This window comes from Babylonia areolata, chromosome 15 (genome assembly GCF_041734735.1).
Source record: "Babylonia areolata isolate BAREFJ2019XMU chromosome 15, ASM4173473v1, whole genome shotgun sequence".
Taxonomy (NCBI): Eukaryota; Metazoa; Mollusca; class Gastropoda; order Neogastropoda; family Buccinidae; genus Babylonia; species Babylonia areolata.
The window spans coordinates 4,742,654-4,763,409 of NC_134890.1; the positions used below are offsets into that span (position 1 = coordinate 4,742,654).

The 20,756-nt window shown below is 43.0% G+C and overlaps 1 protein-coding gene across 1 annotated transcript in view; it reads right to left on the bottom strand.

Moving 5' to 3' along the window:
* LOC143290147 (proton-coupled zinc antiporter SLC30A2-like) overlaps positions 1-20,756 on the bottom strand; it is a 76,195-nt gene that overhangs the window by 4,571 nt on the left and 50,868 nt on the right. Inside the window, exons 4-6 of the mRNA XM_076599448.1 lie at positions 18,643-18,958; positions 9,101-9,212; positions 3,211-3,345 (exon numbers count right to left, since the gene is read on the bottom strand). Of these exons, the coding sequence (XP_076455563.1) occupies positions 3,211-3,345; positions 9,101-9,212; positions 18,643-18,958 (563 nt within the window). The remainder of the gene's footprint in view (positions 1-3,210; positions 3,346-9,100; positions 9,213-18,642; positions 18,959-20,756) is intronic.

The following is a 20,756-nucleotide window of genomic DNA, read 5'->3' on the forward strand; positions in this document are numbered from 1 at the left end:
GGCGTCAGTCCGACATTTTGTTGAGCGAGCGAGGAGAGAAGTCAGGCAAACACTTGGACAGTGACCCAACCAAAACGTTCAAATAAAGGACTGCTTCATGACGTAGATGGGGTTTTTAGCTATGAATAGAATCTAGAGAGATTCCCCAGGCTAAAGCTACCACTATTTTTGGCAACGAAGTGAATGCAAACCAGGGAAAAGTCAGAATATTTCGATGACGAGTTATCTCGTCATTGTGGCAGCGAAGCATACATGCTTGTCATGACGAGTTATCTCGTCATGCAGGCAGCCTAGGGGTTAATTGTGGCATCCCACACACTAGTTCTCACACTCACACACCGGTGCCAGTATGGTGTGTCTGCGAATATTTGCATTCACATGTGGGAATCTCTCTCTCCAAGAGAAAGACAAGAAAAAGGTAATAAACAAGAGAGGCAAGGCCTTCAAGACTCACTTGTGATTCACTTAAAAAAAACAACAACAAAAAACAACAAGCTTTTTATGTATTGAGTATAATTTCAAAATGTAATGTTTAAGATGAGAAAGATCAGTTTAAAGCAAGTTAAGTCCCCTAGCGTTAATTACAGAGTAATTTCCCTTTTTACTATCTGCACCAAAACGTTTGCAAAATAAATAAAACTTCCATGCTTAGCAAAAGAATTTCCTGTTTGAACAAAAAATGATAATAATGACTGCTCTTGTTGTTGGGACAGAATATCAGATCAAAGTGCCAAGTTTAGAGAATACAAAAAATATAAATATAACAGTAAATGCAGTTTGCATATAATTAGGCTTCATTTTTTATTTTTTTGTGCCCATCCCAGAGGTGCAATATTGTTTTAACTCACTCAGTATGGCCAGTCCTCTCTTCTCTTCTACACAGACCCCTCGGATGTCCAGTGGATGTCTGAATGACCCAACCTTTAGCTTCCGTCGTCAGAATTGTGGTATTCTTTGTCAACATTCACGTCTTCAGTATAAGAGCCTTCCGCTTGCAATATTTTGATGATGGTAATTGGGGTGAAACGCTGTGAACATCGTCTCTTGCGCCGTTCGTATGGAAAGAGTTAAACAAGATGACTGGAAAGAACTGAATTTTTCCTATTTTTATGCCTAATTTGGTGTCAACTGACAAAGTATTTGCAGAGAAAATGTCAATGCTAAAGTTTACCACAGACACACACACAAACACACAGAGACAACCGAACACCGAGTTAAAACATAGACTCACTTTGTTTACACATGTGAGTCAAAAAGTTCATAAGGATGAGTATCTTCAGATTAAACAAATTGTTTATTTACACTCCACCACCACCACCACCAACACACAGACACACACACAATGTAAAAAAGCAATTGTTGCTTATTCAATTTGCCATCAAGGAATAAAATCTTGACTTGACTTACCCCCCCGCCCCCCCCCCCCCCCCCACACACACACACACTTGAGCTAATCAAAACTGCTATGAAAAGTACTACTACTTTGACTACCACTTCCACTACCACCACAATTATAACTACACCTAATGCTGCTGCTGTTACTGTTGCTATGTTTCTTAACTCTTTTTTTTTCTTTTCTAAATATCAAATGTGACTTTCTTCTGCAACGCTGCGAACTAGAACGATTGTACACACAAGTCACCACCAGCTCACTGCTATGACTCAGCTTCCTGGCACAGTGCCAGTGTGTAGCATCTGTCTGACCTGCCTCACAAAGACCTTTAATCGTCAGTTATTTAAGTCACTCACATACGTGCTGCAGACAACAGCTTTTGTCAGGCGAAAGACAACACCTGGAGCTAGGATCGTCACTATTTTTATCCACACAACAGAAAACTGATGCACACTTTTTATGGAACCACAAACACAAACAATCCAACGCATGAACACACAGCCAAAAGACTGCAATAGTCAGGCAAAGCTTAGACCTAGATACAGCGTGCCGTGGGTTAGGGAGGAGGACATGTGCATGAAATAAAGAAGCCAGGACTAAACATGAGATTTCAGAAGAGGGTGAACTACTGGAAGAGGGTGAACTGCCATGAGGTGAACAGACGGGGCGTCATGATCCATGGTCAGTGCAACATTTGTATTTGTATATTTCTTCTTTTTATCACAACAGATTTCTGTGTGAAATTCGGGTTTCTCTCCCCGGGGAGAGCGAGTCACTACACCACAGCCCACCCATTCAAAAAAAAATTGTTCCTGCATGCAGTTTTATTTGTTTTTCCTATCGAAGCGGATTTTTTTACAGAATTTTGCCAGGAACAACCCTTTTGTTGCAATGGGTTCTTTCATGTGCGCTAAGTGCATGCTGCACACGGGACCTCGGTTTATCGTTTCATCCGAATGACTAGCGTCCAGACCACCCCTCAGGGTCTAGTGGAGGGGGAGAAAATATCGGCGGCTGAACCGTGATTTGAACCAGCACGCTCAGATTCTCTCGTTTCCTAGGCGGGCACGTTACCTCTGGGCCATCACTCCACTTGTTCCCTCCTTCCCTCCCTCCCTTCCTTCCTTCCTTCCCTCCCTCCCTTCCCTCCTTCCTCACTCCCTCCCCTTCCCTCCTTCCTCACTCCCTCCCCTTCCTTCCTTTCTCCATTCCCTCCCCTCCCTCCCTCCCTCCCCTTCCTTCCTTCCTCCCTCACCTCCCTGTCCTTCCTTCCTTCCTCCCTCCCCTTCCTTCCTTCCTCCCTCACCTTCCTTCCTTCCTCCCTCACCTTCCTTCCCTCCCTCCCCTTCCTTCCTCCCTCACCTCCCTGTCCTTCCTTCCCTCCCTCCCCTTCCTTCCCTCCCTCCCCTTCCTTCCTCCCTCACCTCCCTGTCCTTCCTTCCCTCCCTCCCCTCCCTCCCCTTCCTTCCCTCCCTCCCCTTCCCTCCTCCCTCCCTCCGATTCCTTCCTTCCTCCCTCTCTCTGATTCCTTCCTTCCTTCCTCCCTCCCCTTCCTCCTTCACCTTCCTTCCTTCCTCCCCTCCTCCCCTTCCTTCCTCCCTCCCTCCGATTCCTTCCTTCCTCCCTCTCTCTGATTCCTTCCTTCCTTCCTCCCTCCCCTTCCTCCTTCACCTTCCTTCCTTCCTCTCCTTCCTTCCTCCCTCACCTTCCTTCCTCCCTCTCCTTCCTTCCTTCCTTCCTTACTCACCTTCCTTCCTTCCTCAGTTCCCTCCCCTCTTCCCTCCCTCCTTCCACTCCCCCCTCCCTGTTACACTCACCCACAGCCAGGTGGACAGACAGGGCGTTGCGGTCCATGGTCAGAGCCCACACATTCAGGTCGTGGAGAGCCACCACAGAGTCCTCAGACATCAGCTCTCGCTTCAGCTGTTCAAAGTCCACCCCCTGGGGTGCGCCTGTGTCAACAGCAACAATGACGATCATCATAATGATAATGATAACAACAATATTAGTGATAATAATATCAATAATACCAATTATGATAATACAACAACAATAATAATAATAATAATAATAAATAATAATAATAATAATAATAACAATAAAAATAATATCAATGACGATAACAATAATATCAATGATGATAATAACAATATTATTCAGGATAATAATAATATTAATGATAATAATAACAATAACATCAATGATGATAACAACAATAATATTAATGATAACAACAATGACATTAACCCTTTCGCTGCCAGGAAAATAAGATTTAAGTGAAATCTATTTGCCAGGGTTTTTTCACAAAAAACAGGTATAAATTTTCAAAAAATTCTGTGCTCTTTGTTATTGGAGAAAGACCCATAAAAGTATATATTTTCTGAAAGGTAAATGAATAAAGAATACAAAACACATGCTGTTTTCCCATTTTATATATTTTTAGTGACATGCTGTTGTTTTGAAATCAGTGTTTTGTTTTTTGTCACATTTTCAACTTGTTCATTACAAACATTAGTCAGGTAATTTGCACAAAAACATCATATTTTCTGGACAAATGGATATCTGCAAACACAAAATCATACTAGAACAACCACAATATATATATATATTTTTTTTTAAGAGATAGATACACAATACATTGTGACTTCTCCAAGTGATAAGATGGATGTGAGGCCACGCCCCCTCAGTCTCCACCCCCCTCCTCCTCACCCCTCTCACACGGTAACTTGATTCAGTTCTCATCAGACCGCGTTGGCTGCGTGCCAAGACTATCGCTCTGCTGCTAATTCGGTCATCTGTCGTCTGCTAAGATCTGTACAGCCGGCATCACTCACTGACAGTCGCATCGTGGCCACTCTCTTCATTATTCATTTATTTTCTATCAGATCGTCCTATAAATGTTCATCTCTATCTTCTCCTTCGAATTTACGCTTCAATTCTTTCTGAGCATCAGCTAAAGAAAGAAATCATGGTTGATTTAGTTCGTCACGATCGCATGTCTTGAGCACGGCGTCAGTCCGACATTTTGTTGAGCGAGCGAGGAGAGAAGTCAGGCAAACACTTGGACAGTGACCCAACCAAAACGTTCAAATAAAGGACTGCTTCATGACGTAGATGGGGTTTCTAGCTATGAATAGAATCTAGAGAGATTCCCCAGGCTAAAGCTACCACTATTTTTGCCAAGGAAGTGAATGTAAACCAGGGAAAAGTCAGAATATTTCGATGACGAGTTATCTCGTCATGCAGGCAGCGAAGCATACATGCTTGCCATGACGAGTTATCTCGTCATGCAGGCAGCCTTGGGGTTAATGATGATACCGGTGATGATAATAATATCAGTGATGATAACAATAATATCAATGATAACAGATTCATAATATTAATGATAATAATAACAACAATATCAATGTTGATAATAACAATAATATCAATGATAATAATACCAATAATATCAATGATAATAAAAACAATAATGTAATGTATGATAGTCAGTTGTGTCCAATTGTCACAGAACAACACCGGTAACAGCTGTCCCGACTATCTGGGCCAGAATTTGATCACAGTGGAGAGTGTCTTGCCCAAGTTACATCCCCACTCTCTCAGCCAAGAGGGTTTTCGGACAGTCGGTGTTGGGATGGTTCCCAAAGGCCAACTAGCCCCCAAGGCTGCAGCACTAAGAGCCAGTGCAATTTTGTCTCCATGATAATATCGATGATGATAATAACAATAATATTGATGATGATAATAACAATAATATCAATGATGATAATGATAATATCAATAATAATAGATTAATAATATCAATGGTAATAATAACAATAATATCAATGTTGATAATAACAATAATAGCAATGATGATGATAACAATAACATTAATGATAATAATAACAATAATAGTAATAATGCAGAAGGATGCTTTCAATTCAACAGTACACAGCTTGTGGCACTAATAAAAACAAACAAACAAACAAACAAAAACAAAAAAAGAAGAAGAAGAAAAAGAAGAAAAAAAGAACAGTTATACATACATGACCCCCCCACCCCCTCCCCGCCCATACACACACACACACAACCGAACACCGGGTTAAAACATAGACTCACTTTGTTTACACAAGTGAGTCAAAAAATGAAAATAAACAAAGATCAAGAAATAATCAACAGAAAAACAAAACAGGGTTATTTGACTAAAAAAAAAAAAAAAGATCAATGATTAAAAGAAAAGGTAAATAAACAACTAAATAAAAAGTCAAATACAAATAAATAACACATAAACAAACAAACACACTTAGAAAATACTGAATAACTGGTCATTTTATTCTACTTACTAAATCTATAACATCATCTGTATCCTCTCTCTTTTTTACCCACATTTTCAATGTTTTTGTTTCTTTTTCTTTCTTTTCTTTTTTGACTCACTTGTGTAAACAAAGTGAGTCTATGTTTTAACCCGGTGTTCGGTTGCCTGTGTGTGTCTGTGTGTCCGTGGTAAACTTTAACATTTTCTCTGCAAATACTTTGTCAGTTGACACCAAATTTGGCATAAAAATAGGAAAAATTCAGTTCTTTCCAGTCATCTTGTTTAAAACAACATTGCACCTTGGGATGGGCACAAAAAAAAGAAAAAAAAAGAAGCCTAATTATATGCAAACTGCATTTACTGTTATATTTATATTTTTTGTATTCTCTAAACTTGGCACTTTGACCTCTTATTCTGACACAACAACAAGAGCAGTCATTATTATCATTTTTTGTTCAAACAGGATCTTCTTTTGCTAAGCATGGGAGTTTTATTTATTTTGCAAACGTTTTGGTGCAGGTAGTAAAAAAGGGAAATTACTCTGTAATTAATGCTAGGGGATGTAATTTATCACAAGTGAGTCTTGAAGGCCTTGCCTCTCTTGTTTCTTTTGTTGTTTTTGTGTTTTTTTTGGTTTCACCCACTTTTCTTTCTTCTACAATATCATCTGTACTCACTCTCTTTCCCCTCCACATTGTTAATAACTGTCCATTTGATAAAGATTTGAGGTGTTTCTGGAGAATTCACTGCTTGTGTCAAAAAATCATACATCTATCTATAACTGTCTATTTAAAAAAGAAAAGAAAAAAAACACCCAGTGCCTAGTACTTTGAGGAAAACTTCCTCCACTTGAGAATTCTGCCCATGTTCTAGATTTCATTGAAAAAAAAATATAAAGGAGGAGGAGGAAGAATAAAAAAGAAGAAGAAAGTAGAAGAAGAAGAAGAGGAAGGAGGAGGAAGAGAAGGAGGAGGAGGAGAAGAAGAAGAAGTAGAAGGAGGAGGAGGAGGAGAAGAAGAAGTAGAAGGAGGAGGAGCATTTTGGTTGTCTTGCTGAATCAACTGGTTGAGCCTCAAACTAACTGTCAAAATGTTGGGATTCTGAATCACAGTCAACACAAAACAAAACAAAACTGGCTTTTTTTGGTTTAGTTTTTGTTTTGCTGCCCAATGGGAAAGGGTCCCCGTCACACCTGTCCGTAGCCACCAGCTCAAACAAAATGCTTCCATTCATACCATCACATGTCCACATCAACCCACAGGTAAGTGGAGTGATGGCCTACAGGTAACGCGTCCGCCTAGGAAGCGAGAGAATCTGAGCATGCTGGTTCGAATCACGACTCAGCTGCCGATATTTTCTCCTCCTCCACTAGACCTTGAGTGGTCTGGACGCTAGTCATTTGGATGATGATAAACCGAGGTCCCGTGTGCAGCATGCACTTTGCACATGTAAAAGAACCCACGGCAACAAAAGGGTTGTTCCTGTAGAAAAATCCACTTTGATAGGAAAAACAAACAAAACTGCATGCAGGAAAAAATACCCCAAAAATGGGTGGAGCTGTAGTGTAGCGACACGCTCTCCCTGGGGACAGCAGCCCGAATTTCACGCAGAGAAATGTGTTGTGATAAAAAGAAATACAAATACAAACAAATACAAATACAATGTGGCCAGTTTCTATGATGGATCGGAAAGAGATAGAATAGAATAGAATAGAATATGTCTTTATTACCAAGTGTATCGGGGTCACAAGGAATATTAGATACAAGATACGAACATAAATCGAAAATCATACACGAGCACAGATACAGTAGAAATTAGGATACATACAAGTGCATATCAATATAAAAACTTGTGCATAGTCACACATGCATGCACTGCACACTGACACACACACAAAGTGACACACACATGCACGCACGCACGCACACACACACACACACAAACTCTCTCTCTCTCTCTCACACACGTTTGAACAGAAGCTGCATATTACATGTGGATGGGGCGGATGACCAGATCTTCAGGTAGATGGTTGAGATGAGAGAAAGAGGGGAGAAGAGAGAGAGAGAGAGAGGGGGAGGAGAGAGAGGGGAGAGACAGAGAGGAGGGGGGAGGGTTGTGGGGAAGAGGATGGTGAATAAGGGGGCGGGGGAGTCGGGGTGGGGGGTGTGGGGGCTGGGGGGTGGGGGTGCGGGCAACAACTGTTACCACAGCTGACAACCTGAAAACAACAACAACAAAAAGCCCAGCGAGTTTCCCTTTCCCTCCTATATCCTGCCTCTCTAATGAAACATTGTCTGATAATGTGAACAGCAGGCCAAGCTATGAGTATTTCTCCTCCACAGAAAATCAATGCCATCCCAGCTTCTGTGACCTCCACACACAAAGCTGGTGTGAAGAGAGCTCTCTTTCTGTTTCATCCCCTTGTCTTTCTTCTTCTCAAATAACGCTTGTGTTGCAAGCCCATCGTTATACCCGTCAATCCTGTGGAGAGCCCTGTCATCTCTTGTTATGTCTGTCAAGTGTGTGTGTGTGTGTGTGTGTGTGTGTGTGTTCACATGGTTGTGTACGTGTAAAATTTTATGACCAGGTTGGCAGATGTGTGAGTGTGTCTGTGTGTGAGAGAGAAAGAGAGAGAGAGAAAGAGAGAGAGAGAGGGAGGGAGAGAGAGAAATTAAGAGAGAGAGAAGATGCTTAAGCAAGTAAAAACATGAAAGAAGAATGCTGGCGTAGCCTAACGCTGCATCGATTTATTGTTCACACCCACTGAAGCCTTTCAAGTCCTGTTTTTTGGTTCTCTCTGTCTCTCTCTGTCTGTCTGTCTGTCTGTCTCTCACATGTCCTTTCTTCTTCCTCTTTTATCTCAGAAAACATTGTGTGATCGCAAGAGGTGCTGCACACTTCAATGTCTTTATAAAGATTATGTTCCTCTGTGTGTGTGTGTGTGCGTGTGTGTGAGTGAGTGCATGTACTTGCGTGTGTGCATCCATGTGTGTGTGTACATCCATGTGTGTGTGTTAATCTGGTGCACATGTGTGTGTGCATGTGTGTGTGTGCGTGTGTTTTGTGTATCCATGTGTGTGTGCATGCGTGTGTGTGTTTGTCTGTGTGTATGTGTGTTCATATGTAGTGCATGATGATTTCTGTGCAAGAGCGCGCGCGCACACACACACACACACACACACACACACACACAAACATCCCGCTAACCTCAGCTCTTCATCACAGACACGCACGACAGACGGACAGACCGACGAAACAACCCACAACAATACAAACCATGCGGGGAATCTCATCTGATCCTCCTCCGTCAGTCCTGCTTCAATCAGCACCACCACCACCACCCTCTCTCCTCCTCCTCCCTCCACCCCTTCCTTACCCCCCCCCCCCCCCCCCCCTTCAGGTTACTTCACCTTCCATGATGATGCGGAGCGTGTCGCGCAGGACGCTGATGGTGGTGAGCAGCACCAGGAGGGAGAAGAAGAAGGTGCAGACGGGATCCGCCAGCCGGTACTTCTCATCCTCCTGCACACAGCAACACTGCTGTGGTGTGCTATCCACATCTGTGTGTCAACACTTATCACTGCTGTCATGTACTATCCAGATCCGCATGTCAACACATATCACTACTGTCATGTACTATCCAGATCTGCATGTCAACACATATCACTACTGTCATGTACTATCCAGATCCACATGTCAACACTTATCACTACTGTCATGTACTATCCATATCCACATGTCAACACATATCACTACTGTGATGTAATATCCAGATCCATGTGTCAACACATATCACTGCTGTGATGTAATATCCAGATCCGCATGTCAACACACAACACTACTGTGATGTACTATCCAGATCCACATGTCAATACACAACACTACTGTGATGTAGTATCCAGATCCACATGTCAACACATAACACTACTGTGATGTACTGGCAGAATCAGTTTGTTGTTCAACTCCTGTTCCAGTGTTCACCACTGATCAGAGCGCCAGGCCCTGTTTCGGCATGATGCTATGTCCCTGGGAGAAGTCCTTTATTCCCATCTTCCTCGCTTCATTCCAGTGTGAGTTTGAGACAGGGAAGGTTCAAACCAGCAGAAGGGGAGAACTGGGCCCCACCTCCCTATGCCAAGTCCTGGACACGGTGGACATCAATTCACTGCTTTGGTGGCCTTAAAACTATGTCCATGAGATGTTTAACCTTTAACCGTAAACATGATTTAGCCGTTAGAAGCTTAATGTTTCAGGAAAAAGAAAATGAGTGGCATGAAATTTGAAAAGGAACAGTTTTTGTTTGGCTTGACTGTCATATTGTATGGATTTTTGTACTGGGTAAATGCTATTTCTTGTTTAAAAACAATTATTTCATGCTTAAATTCACGTTACTTCCAGGCAATGACTACAGCCAATATGTGGGCCACAAGAGAAAGGCAAACAACAGGAAATCGTATGTTGTGTGCCAACTTTGATAGATGTCGGTGAAACCGTGTCGGAGGAAAAGATGTAAACCAGTCTGTCTTTTCCCAAACCAAGTGCAAGATCATCAACAGCAGAGAAATCAATGACAAGAAAACCTGACTGCTTCAGTTCAAGAAAAAGGTTACAAGGTTAAAGTTTAAGGGGGGACACGGCAGTACAAAAGAGACCAAAATGATGATTTTTCATGATTTGGATTTTTGATGGATTTTGATTCTTGAACATCTCTTCTATCATATGCATATGTTTTTTTCCACTGTAAAGATGTCTTTAACAATGAAAAAAACTGCCAATAAAGATTGCTTGCTCAATCACTAAAGTGTTTATATTTTGTTCAGTTTTGATGCAAGTCATCAAGTTTCTGGCCTTGACAACAAACCTTGGACTTGCTCAATGATGAGTAAACCTACAACCAAGAGACTTTGCATTATTGTTTTATGACATGTTATTGAAGGTTTGTCATGAGTATGTATGAAAATATTTTCTGGGTTTTAATTCATAGCAGTTCCAATCTTTTTACCCATTGTAAATTTTGAGGATTTCATAATACCCAAAATTTCAAAAATTCATAAAAAGTACGATAATTGAAGAATGAACACAATCTAGCGTGAAAATGAAGATAATGGCATTGTGTATCAAGTCCACATAACAAAAAGTGTCTGCATGCTTCACATGGACCACAAACCCCATTTCTTTGATACATTGTTTGGCGGCCATACTGATTTGTTTCTATAGCAACGGGTATTCACAAAAATCTAAGAATACGTTTTTTGTGATCCACAAGTGATGATACACATTGTAGACAAAAAAACAGAGAGATATAGTCGGAGAGAAAATAAGTGGTTATTTGACTGTAGTGTCTGGCCTTAAGGCCCCATAGTCTTTTATAGCCATGGGGGCAAAGATTTCATGTCAACTGTGTCTAGAGCTTCCACAGACACAGACACACACAGTGACAATTTTATACAATATTTAATACCATGCTTCCTGAATAAAAAAAAATAAAAAATTAAATTAAAAAAAAAAAAAAGAGGAAAGGAAAGGAAAAAAAAAAAAAGAAAGAAAAAAAACTGTTCAGAGCTCAGCATATGAAGGTGGGGTCCAATTCTCTCTGTCCACCTCCACAGTGCTGATGTTCATTACAATCCCAAAACTTCTGTGTCAGTAGCAGTATCAGTATCAGTAGCAGTAGCAGTAGCACTAACAGTATCAGTAGCTCAAGGAGGCGTCACTGCGTTTGGTCAAATCCATATAAGCTACACCACATCTGCCAAGCAGATGCCTGACCAGCAGCATAACCCAACGCACTTAGTCAGGCCTTGAGAAAAAAAATCACAAAAAAACCCCCCAAAAAAAACAAACACAATAAAACAAATGAATAAAAAATAATAGATAAATACATAAAAATACTACCACTACTACCAATAATATTTATAAGGCGCAAAATCTTGATGAAGTCAGCTCTAAGCGCACAAAAAAAAAGAAAGAAAAAAGGGACAACAATGATGATAAATAAGCAAATAAATGTAAAACATACAGACACACATTCACACATACATAACAGATATGCAACAAACATGCAGTTTCACAGATATGAAAGCACAATCAAATAGTATACACATGAACGTATATCAGCCCCAACACACACACACACACACATTACCCTGCACCCCACCCCACTCCCCCTCCTCCACACACTCATTTCTAGGCTACGTATTGCAGCATCCATAGTGCGCGCACACACATACACACACAAACACACACCATATCCGGACAACTGTGAAAGAAAGCTGTGCAAGCAACACATGTGGAACACGTTTCTTTCCACAAGGGCACTACGGTGTTGCCCCTGTCACTTTCACTCAGCAAGAGATCAATTTGGATACAGCTCCATTTTACCCTGCTAAGGTTTCAGCAAACCAATGAAACAAGCAAAAACATGAACAGCTGGTGTTTTCCTCGGCACCACCTGGCTTTGAATCACTGTCAACTTGAAAAACACTCATTTATGAACACCAGTGGGGGTGGGGCAGCATGCAATGCAATACAGGTCCACTCTTCCTGTTAGCCGATAAATCACTGCTTACTGTTAGCCGATAAAACACTGCTTACTGTTAGCCGATAAAACACTGCTTACTGTTAGCCGACAAAACACTGCTTACTGTTAGCCGATAAAACACTGCTTACTGTTAGCCGACAAATCACTGCTTACTGTTAGCTGACAAATCACTGCTTACGGTTAGCCGACAAACCACTGCTTATTGTTAGCTGACAAATCACTGCTTACTGCCGACAAACCACGGCTTACTGTTAGCTGACAAACCACTGCTTACTGTTAGCCGACAAATCACTGCTTATTGCCGACAAACCACTGCTTACTGTTAGCTGACAAACCACTGCTTACTGTTAGCCATCAAATCACTGCTTATTGCCGACAAACCACTGCTTACTGTTAGCTGACAAACCACTGCTTACTGTTAGCCGACAAACCACTGCTTATTGTTTGCCAACAAACCACTGCTTATTGTTAGCCGCTTATTGTTAGCCGACAAACCACTGTTTACTGTTAGCCAACAAACCACTGCTTATTGTTAGCTGCTTATTGTTAGCCAACAAACCACTGCTTATTGTTAGCCGACAAACCACTGCTTATTTTTAGCTGACAAATCACTGCTTATTGCCGACAAACCACTGCTTATTGTTAGCTGACAAACCACTGTTTACTGTAAGCCAACAAACCACTGCTCATTGTTAGCCGACAAACCACTGCTTATTGTTAGCCGACAAACCACTGCTTACTGTTAGCCGACAAACCACTGCTTACTGTTAGCCAACAAACCACTGCTTATTGTTAGCCGCTTATTGTTAGCCAACAAACCACTGCTTATTGTTAGCCGCTTATTGTTAGCCAACAAACCACTGCTTATCGCTAGCCGACAAACCACTGTTTACTGTTAGCCAACAAACCACTGCTTATTATTAGCCGCTTATTGTTAGCCAACAAACCACTGCTTATTGTTAGCCGCTTATTGTTAGCCAACAAACCACTGCTTATTGTTAGCCGCTTATTGTTAGCCGACAAACCACTGTTTACTGTTAGCCAACAAACCACTGCTTATTGCTAGCCGACAAACCACTGCTTATTGCTAGCCGACAAACCACTGCTTATTGTTAGCCGACAAACCACTGTTTACTGTTAGCGGCTTATTGTTAGCCAACAAACCACTGCTTACTGTTAGCCAACAAACCACTGCTTATTGCTAGCCGACAAACCACTGCTTATTGCTAGCCGACAAACCACTGCTTATTGTTAGCCGACAAACCACTGTTTACTGTTAGCCAACAAACCACTGCTTATTGTTAGCGGCTTATTGTTAGCCAACAAACCACTGCTTATTGCTAGCCGACAAACCACTGCTTATTGCTAGCCGACAAACCACTGCTTATTGTTAGCCGACAAACCACTGCTTACTGTTAGCCGACAAACCACTGCTTACTGTTAGCTGACAAACCACTGCTTATTGTTAGCCGACAAACCACTGCTTACTGTCAGCCATCAAATCAATGCTTAATGTTAGCCATCAGATCACTGCTTAATGTAGCGACACACAGGTCACAAAATGACTGTTCACATCTGTTGTGTGGCTGATGGAAACAACACAACAAACACATGCTGAAAAAAATGACATATATATATAATACCTTTGACAGATTGACAGTTTACAGTTGGGCCAACAGCAAAGTGAGAGCTGTATTATCAATGGTTTCTCCATTTCAATGAGAAATCATTTACAGCTTAGTCTTTTGTGAAGGACTGTGACTCTCAAACTAGGAGGCAAAATTGCACTGGCTTTTAGTGCTGCATCCTTGGGGGCTAGTTGGCCTTTGGGAACCATCCCAACACCGACTGTCCTAAAACCCTCTTGGCCGAGAGAGCTGGGATGTAACTTGGGCAAGACACTCTCTGCTTTAATCAAGTTCCAGTCCATATAGTTGGGGCAACAGAAAAACAGTCATTAATAAACACAAGTAGGGGTGGGGGCAGCATTCAATTCAATTAATGACCACGGTAGTGGTGGCTGTGATGGTGGTAATGATAACAAGCATCCCTTAATTTAAAGTAATCACCAAAGTGGACACACAGCTTCCAATTAGATTCTATCAATTCCCACACAATGTGCTTGTTTCTCAATAATACATTTGCATTTTTGATCATTCAGAAAATGTGTCACAGGTTTCATATAATTCATTGTGCATGTACAGATGAAATATTGTACAAACAAATGGGTCTCCTTGTGTATTGTTCACTGTCTGCTGTTTGTGTTTTCACACTTATTCTGCACGACACACAGCAGCTGTGTTTACTGTGATGTCAGTGGTCCTCCTCATTCCCCCTCCTTCAGTCTGTTCACTTTGTTCACACGTGTGTCTGGTGCACAGTGTGTGTGTGTGTCTGGTGCACAGTGTGTGTGTGTGTATCTGGTGCACAATGTGTGTGTGTGTATCTGGTGCACAATGTGTGTGTGTGGTGCACAATGTGTGTGTGTGTGTGTGTGGTGCACAATGTGTGTGTGTGTATCTGGTGCACAATGTGTGTGTGTGTGGTGCACAATGTGTGTGTGTGTCTGGTGCACAATGTGTGTGTGTGTATCTGGTGCACAATGTGTGTGTGTGTGGTGCACAATGTGTGTGTGTGTCTGGTGCACAATGTGTGTGTGTATCTGGTACACAATGTGTGTGTGTGTGGTGCACAATGTGTGTGTGTGTATCTGGTGCACAATGTGTGTGTGTGGTGCACAATGTGTGTGTGTATCTGGTGCACAATGTGTGTGTGTCTGGTGCACAATGTGTGTGTGTCTGGTGCACAATGTGTGTGTGTGTGGTGCACAATGTGTGTGTGTGTGGTGCACAATGTGGGTGTGTCTGGTGCACAATGTGTGTGTGTCTGGTGCACAATGTGTGTGTCTGGTGCACAATGTGTGTGTCTGGTGCACAATGTGTGTGTGGTGCACAATGTGTGTCTGGTGCACAATGTGTCTGGTGCACAATGTGTGTGTCTGGTGCACAATGTGTGTGTCTGGTGCACAATGTGTGTGTGTCTGGTGCACAATGTGTGTGTGGTGCACAACGTGTGTCTGGTGCAGAATGTGTGTCTGGTGCACAATGTGTGTGTCTGGTGCACAATGTGTGTGTGGTGCACAACGTGTGTCTGGTGCACAATGTGTGTGTCTGGTGGACAATGTGTGTCTGGTGCACAATGTGTATGTGGTGCACATGTCTGGTGCACAAATTGTGTGTGGTGCACAATGTGTGTGTGTGGTGCACAATGTGTGTGTGGTGCATAACGTGTGTCTGGTGAACAATGTGTGTCTGGTGCACATGTCTGGTGCACAAATTGTGTCTGGTGCACAATGTGTGTGTGTGGTGCACAATGTGTGTGTGGTGCATAACGTGTGTGTGGTGCACAATGTGTGTGTGTGTGGTGCATAACGTGTGTGTGGTGCACAATGTGTGTGTGGTGCATAACGTGTGTCTGGTGCACAATGTGTGTCTGGTGGACATGTCTGGTGCACAATGTGTGTGTCTGGTGCACAATGTGTGGAGGAATTTTTTGTTTAATGTCCCGCCACACATACCGGTGATTGAAGACATTTTGTTAAAGTATTTATGAATACATCTGAGTATTATCGGTTAGAAGGGGTGGGAGATGTGGATGAATGGAGGGTTGGGGGAAACTGGGCAAAAATGTGGGTGAAATTTGGAAGAAAAACAAAACCAAAAACCAAAAAAAAAAAAAAAACCCTCTAAATACAGTTACAGGAAATTACTTAAAGGACTTCGTAAAAGAGAAGTCGTTTAACTGACAAGCGAAACAACTGATAATGAATGCAAAAAGTCAAAAACATCAACGTTCTCGGTCACTTGTGAAGGCACACTTTCGTGTGCAAAAGGCTTCATCAAGCTACAGTGAAAAATTATATGCTCAATTGTCAGGTTACTAAAGCATATGCACTTGACATTAGAACAATACTTGGTCCGTAATGAATTTGATAATAGTCTGAGAGCTAAACTCAGAATTGGTCTGCGAATCGGACCAAAGTCTGAGAGAGTCAACTGACGAGGTTTTAGACTTGAATTCAAGCACCTATAAAAGTCTCTTTCTAGTATATTGCTTATTTCCTTGTATGACAATGGGCAATATACTTTTATACTATCTATATGATTTTTTGCTCCCCTTTTTGCTGCCCTGTCTGCTTGGTCGTTATAACGGAATCCAGTGTGGGATGGTATCCAACAAAAATCAACATTTGTACCCTTCACAAATAGAGAGTGCAATAAATACCTAATTTCAAACAATAAATCTTCTCTTTGATTATTCTCAAAAATAATGTGTGCCTTGTGCACAATGTGTGTGTCTGGTGCACATTGTCTGGTGCACAATGTGTGTCTGGTGCACAATGTGTGTCTGGTGCACAATGTGTGTATGTCTGGTGCACAATGTGTGTCTGGTGCACAATGTGTGTGGGTGCACAATGTGTGTCTGGTGCACAATGTGTGTCTGGAGCACAATGTGTGTATGTCTGGTGCACAATGTGTGTCTGGAGCACAATGTGTGTATGTCTGGTGCACAATGTGTGTCTGGTGCACAATGTGTGTGTGTCTGGTGCACAATGTGTGTATGTCTGGTGCACAATGTGTGTGTGTCTGGTGCACAATGTGTGTGTCTGGTGCACAATGTGTGTCTGGTGCACAATGTGTGTCTGGTGCACAATGTGTGTGTCTGGTGCACAATGTGTGTCTGGTGCACAATGTGTGTATGTCTGGTGCACAATGTGTGTCTGGTGCACAATGTGTGTCTGGTGCACAATGTGTGTCTGGTGCACAATGTGTGTGTCTGGTGCACAATGTGTGTGTCTGGTGCAGAATGTGTGTGTGTCTGGTGCACAATGTGTGTGTGTCTGGTGCACAATGTGTGTCTGGTGCACAATGTGTGTCTGGTGCACAATGTGTGTGTCTGGTGCACAATGTGTGTGTCTGGTGCACAATGTGTGTGTCTGGTGCACAATGTGTGTGTCTGGTGCACAATGTGTGTGTCTGGTGCACAATGTGTGTGTCTGGTGCACAATGTGTGTCTGGTGCACAATGTGTGTCTGGTGCACAATGTGCAGGAAAACAAAACAGCTGCTGTATGGAGAAATGAGCCGGGGCAAACACCAGGGCAGAATAAATGTTTTAAAGACCGCCTCAAAGTGTTCCTCAAAGACCTCAACATCAACCCCAGTATCAGAGAATCACTTGCTCTGAACTGCCCAACATGATGAAACAGGATCAGTAATGGAGCATAAGCAGCAGAAAACAAGACGCACAACAGCTCAGAAGAAACGCACCGCTCGCAAGGCATGAGCTACTTTCAACTCTTCTTCAAGAACACCTACCCAACGTCTCATGTGGGCGAGCTTTCTTGGCCCAGATTGGCCTCACCTCTCTCCTCCACACCCATAGTCACAGACCCTCCATCTGACACTGAAGTCATGGTCATCTTCCTGTCCAAACGACCAGCATCAACATCAACATGAAAACAATACAGAAATAAAAAGAGATCAGCTCCTCACAGACGTGCTTTCAACTTGAAGAAAGCTGAACTGCTATGTTCAAAATTAGACGAACATCCGTCAGACCACAGAGTCGTGCTCTGGGTGGTGATTCCTACAGCCCTGGGTGTGAAACAGGTGTGATATATCATGTTCAAAGTATGTCCACACACAGCTGGCAGTCAACACCAAACTCATGGCACTAACGGTGATTCCAACAGAGCTCACTCGACAGGAAAAAGTGCACACGACCAGCAAAACCACAAAACACAACAATCTCTTGCACTTTCCCCTCTGCAGATGTGCACACACATGCACAGACATACACACTTGAACCATGGTAGGTTTGATTATTAACCCTTTTAACATGTCCTTACTGGGAGCAGTTCAAGAGACAGAAGGTTAAACATTGGAGAACCAGTCTGATGGGCCCAAAAGCTGAGTACTCAGTGTGCTGGACTTCCAACTTGAGGGTCCAGGGTTTGAATATTAGTGGAGGCACCAGGTGGAGACAACCTTGTTTCAGTCTCCTAGGTCAACATATGTCCAGACCAACTACCTCCTCAACCCCTTTTGTGTGTAAATACAAGCGAAAAATCACATGCACATATTTAACTCATGTAACCTGTTTCAGTGTTTGATGGATTATGTGAACACTAACAGACCCAACAACCTTGACAATCACCACATGACCCCTGGCCCCCATCACATGACCTCCTACCCCTGTCACATGACCCCTGACCCCCATCAAATGACCCCTGACCCCCATCTCATGACCTCCAACCCCCATCTCATGACCCCTGACACCATCTCATGACCCCTGAACACCCCCCCCCCCCCCTCATCACATGACCTCCGACCCCCATCACATGACCCACCTTGAGCTTGATGATGAGAGCGGCCACCAGCACGCCCAGGCTCTGAATGATGTCGCCCACCACGTGGATGAAGGCCGCTCGCACGTTGATGTTCTTGTGTCGCTGAGGCTCCTCCCCCCGCTCCCCCTCCCCCTCCTCCCCTCTCCCTTCCTGCCCCGGTGCCACGTCCAACGGCTCGTAGTCGTAGCCACCAGTGCTGCTGCTGTTGGTGCCGTGGCCATGGCTGTGGCCGTGGCCGTGGGAGTGGCCGTGGCCGAACTTGGCGTGGCTTTTGGCCATGCCGCAGCATTTCTCGGAGTGCAGCACAAAGCCCATTCTGTCAGGGGAGAAAAAACAAAACAACAACATAATAATAATAGCAGTAAAAGAAAATGTATAAAAAATGTAAAACATATAGTGCTTATAATAATGAGAAGAAGAAGAAGAATGTATATCCATATAATGCTAAAGCATTTCAAAATTATAATATTTTTTGTACAACAAATACAACAAAATGGCACCCCAAAAGAAAGCTAACTGCAAATGGAAGCAACATTTTTGTTGTCAGTTTATACCTGCAGATGAAAATAAAACAGGCTGTAAGTGTAAGATTACAACCACATCTCTTGCAGACACACACTCTTTCACAAAACTCACTCACTCCAGATTGTAACTGGGCCGACCAAAATGTCTGCTCTGCATGCTGGTGTGCCTCCTCTACAAACAAGTCAGACATCTGATCAGAGACAAAAAAGTGTGAAGAAATCAAAACACATGTTTCCTGTCCTTTGCACGTTCAGCCCTGGGTTTCATGAAGATCATGGATTTTTTTAATTTAATTTTTTTTTTTTTTGCTGCCCCATCATCTGCACCGTTTCAGTGGCATTACTCCCACGCCGCTCATTTAGATCCCCCCATACACGACCACACTTGGGTTCGTCCGTCACAGTTTCAGCGTCGGCAGTCTGCAGAGAACCATTGATGTTAGGTTGCCAGGAGGCCACACACCAGAGGAGACCCTGCACTACTGCTGAGTCACTTCAGTGGTGTTCAGTGGTGCCTGTTCTGATTCAACGTACTTAGGACACCACCTACTAAGCCCCCTACTAACGACAATAATGGCTTAGTTGTGGAGCCAGACTGAGTGAGCGTCCCTCCCAGAGTAGATCATGAATTATTGGCAGGATTCAGTGAAAGCAACAGGTCACTGATGTCCACAGCCACACCCCCTTCCACACCCTCTGACCGGCATATGACCCCTCGTTTCACACTGTTCCTGCCACAGGCACAGTCCTCTGTCTCTCCCACTGACAGTCACTAACAACTGCTCAAAAATGCTACCTACTTTGATAGCATGACTGAGCAAGCATTGAATGTTGCTGACAGTTTCACCACTGGCGTTGTCATCACCTTTGTGTTCTAACAAATCATCAGAAAAGAGAGACCCATCTCCATCGTCATACCTATCCGTAAGCATCTGTACGGCCTGCAAGGTTGTGCCAATCCACTGAACGGGACCACTGTCTTTGCTGGACAAAGTTTCCGATGCCATTTTTGCACATGAGGGAAACTGTTTCATGAGTCATCCACATAAAATAATCATTTGAGAAGAAAGTGATCTTCCTCCTGACAAATGCTCATTTAAACAGTGTTCTTACACACACACACACAAACACACACACACACTCACATACACACACACACAAAGAAAAAAAAAAGGGTGGCGCTATAGTATAGCGACGCGCTCTCCCTGGGGAGAGCAGCCCGAATTTCACACAGAGAAATCTGTTGTGATAAAAAGAAATACAAATACAAATACACTGCAGACACTTCAACAAGCTGTTCAGTGTTGTGTTCATTGATCCAAACTTGCATGAGGAAAAATGGCAACAGATGCAGGACATCAGTGGGCATCTTTGTGGCACTGGCAAAGCACCTTGTCTGGAACACCAGGTGATGTCTTGTACTGTTGTAGGCACTGGCATGGAATGGGTTAAGCAACCTGCAGCCACAGACAGGAAGAGAACCAGCACTAGCACTGGATCACTGGGCTGTTCAGCACTGCCTGTTCTTCGGATTCTGCATATGCATGACACCACCTAACAAGCCCCAACTGATGACCTAACGAGCCCCAA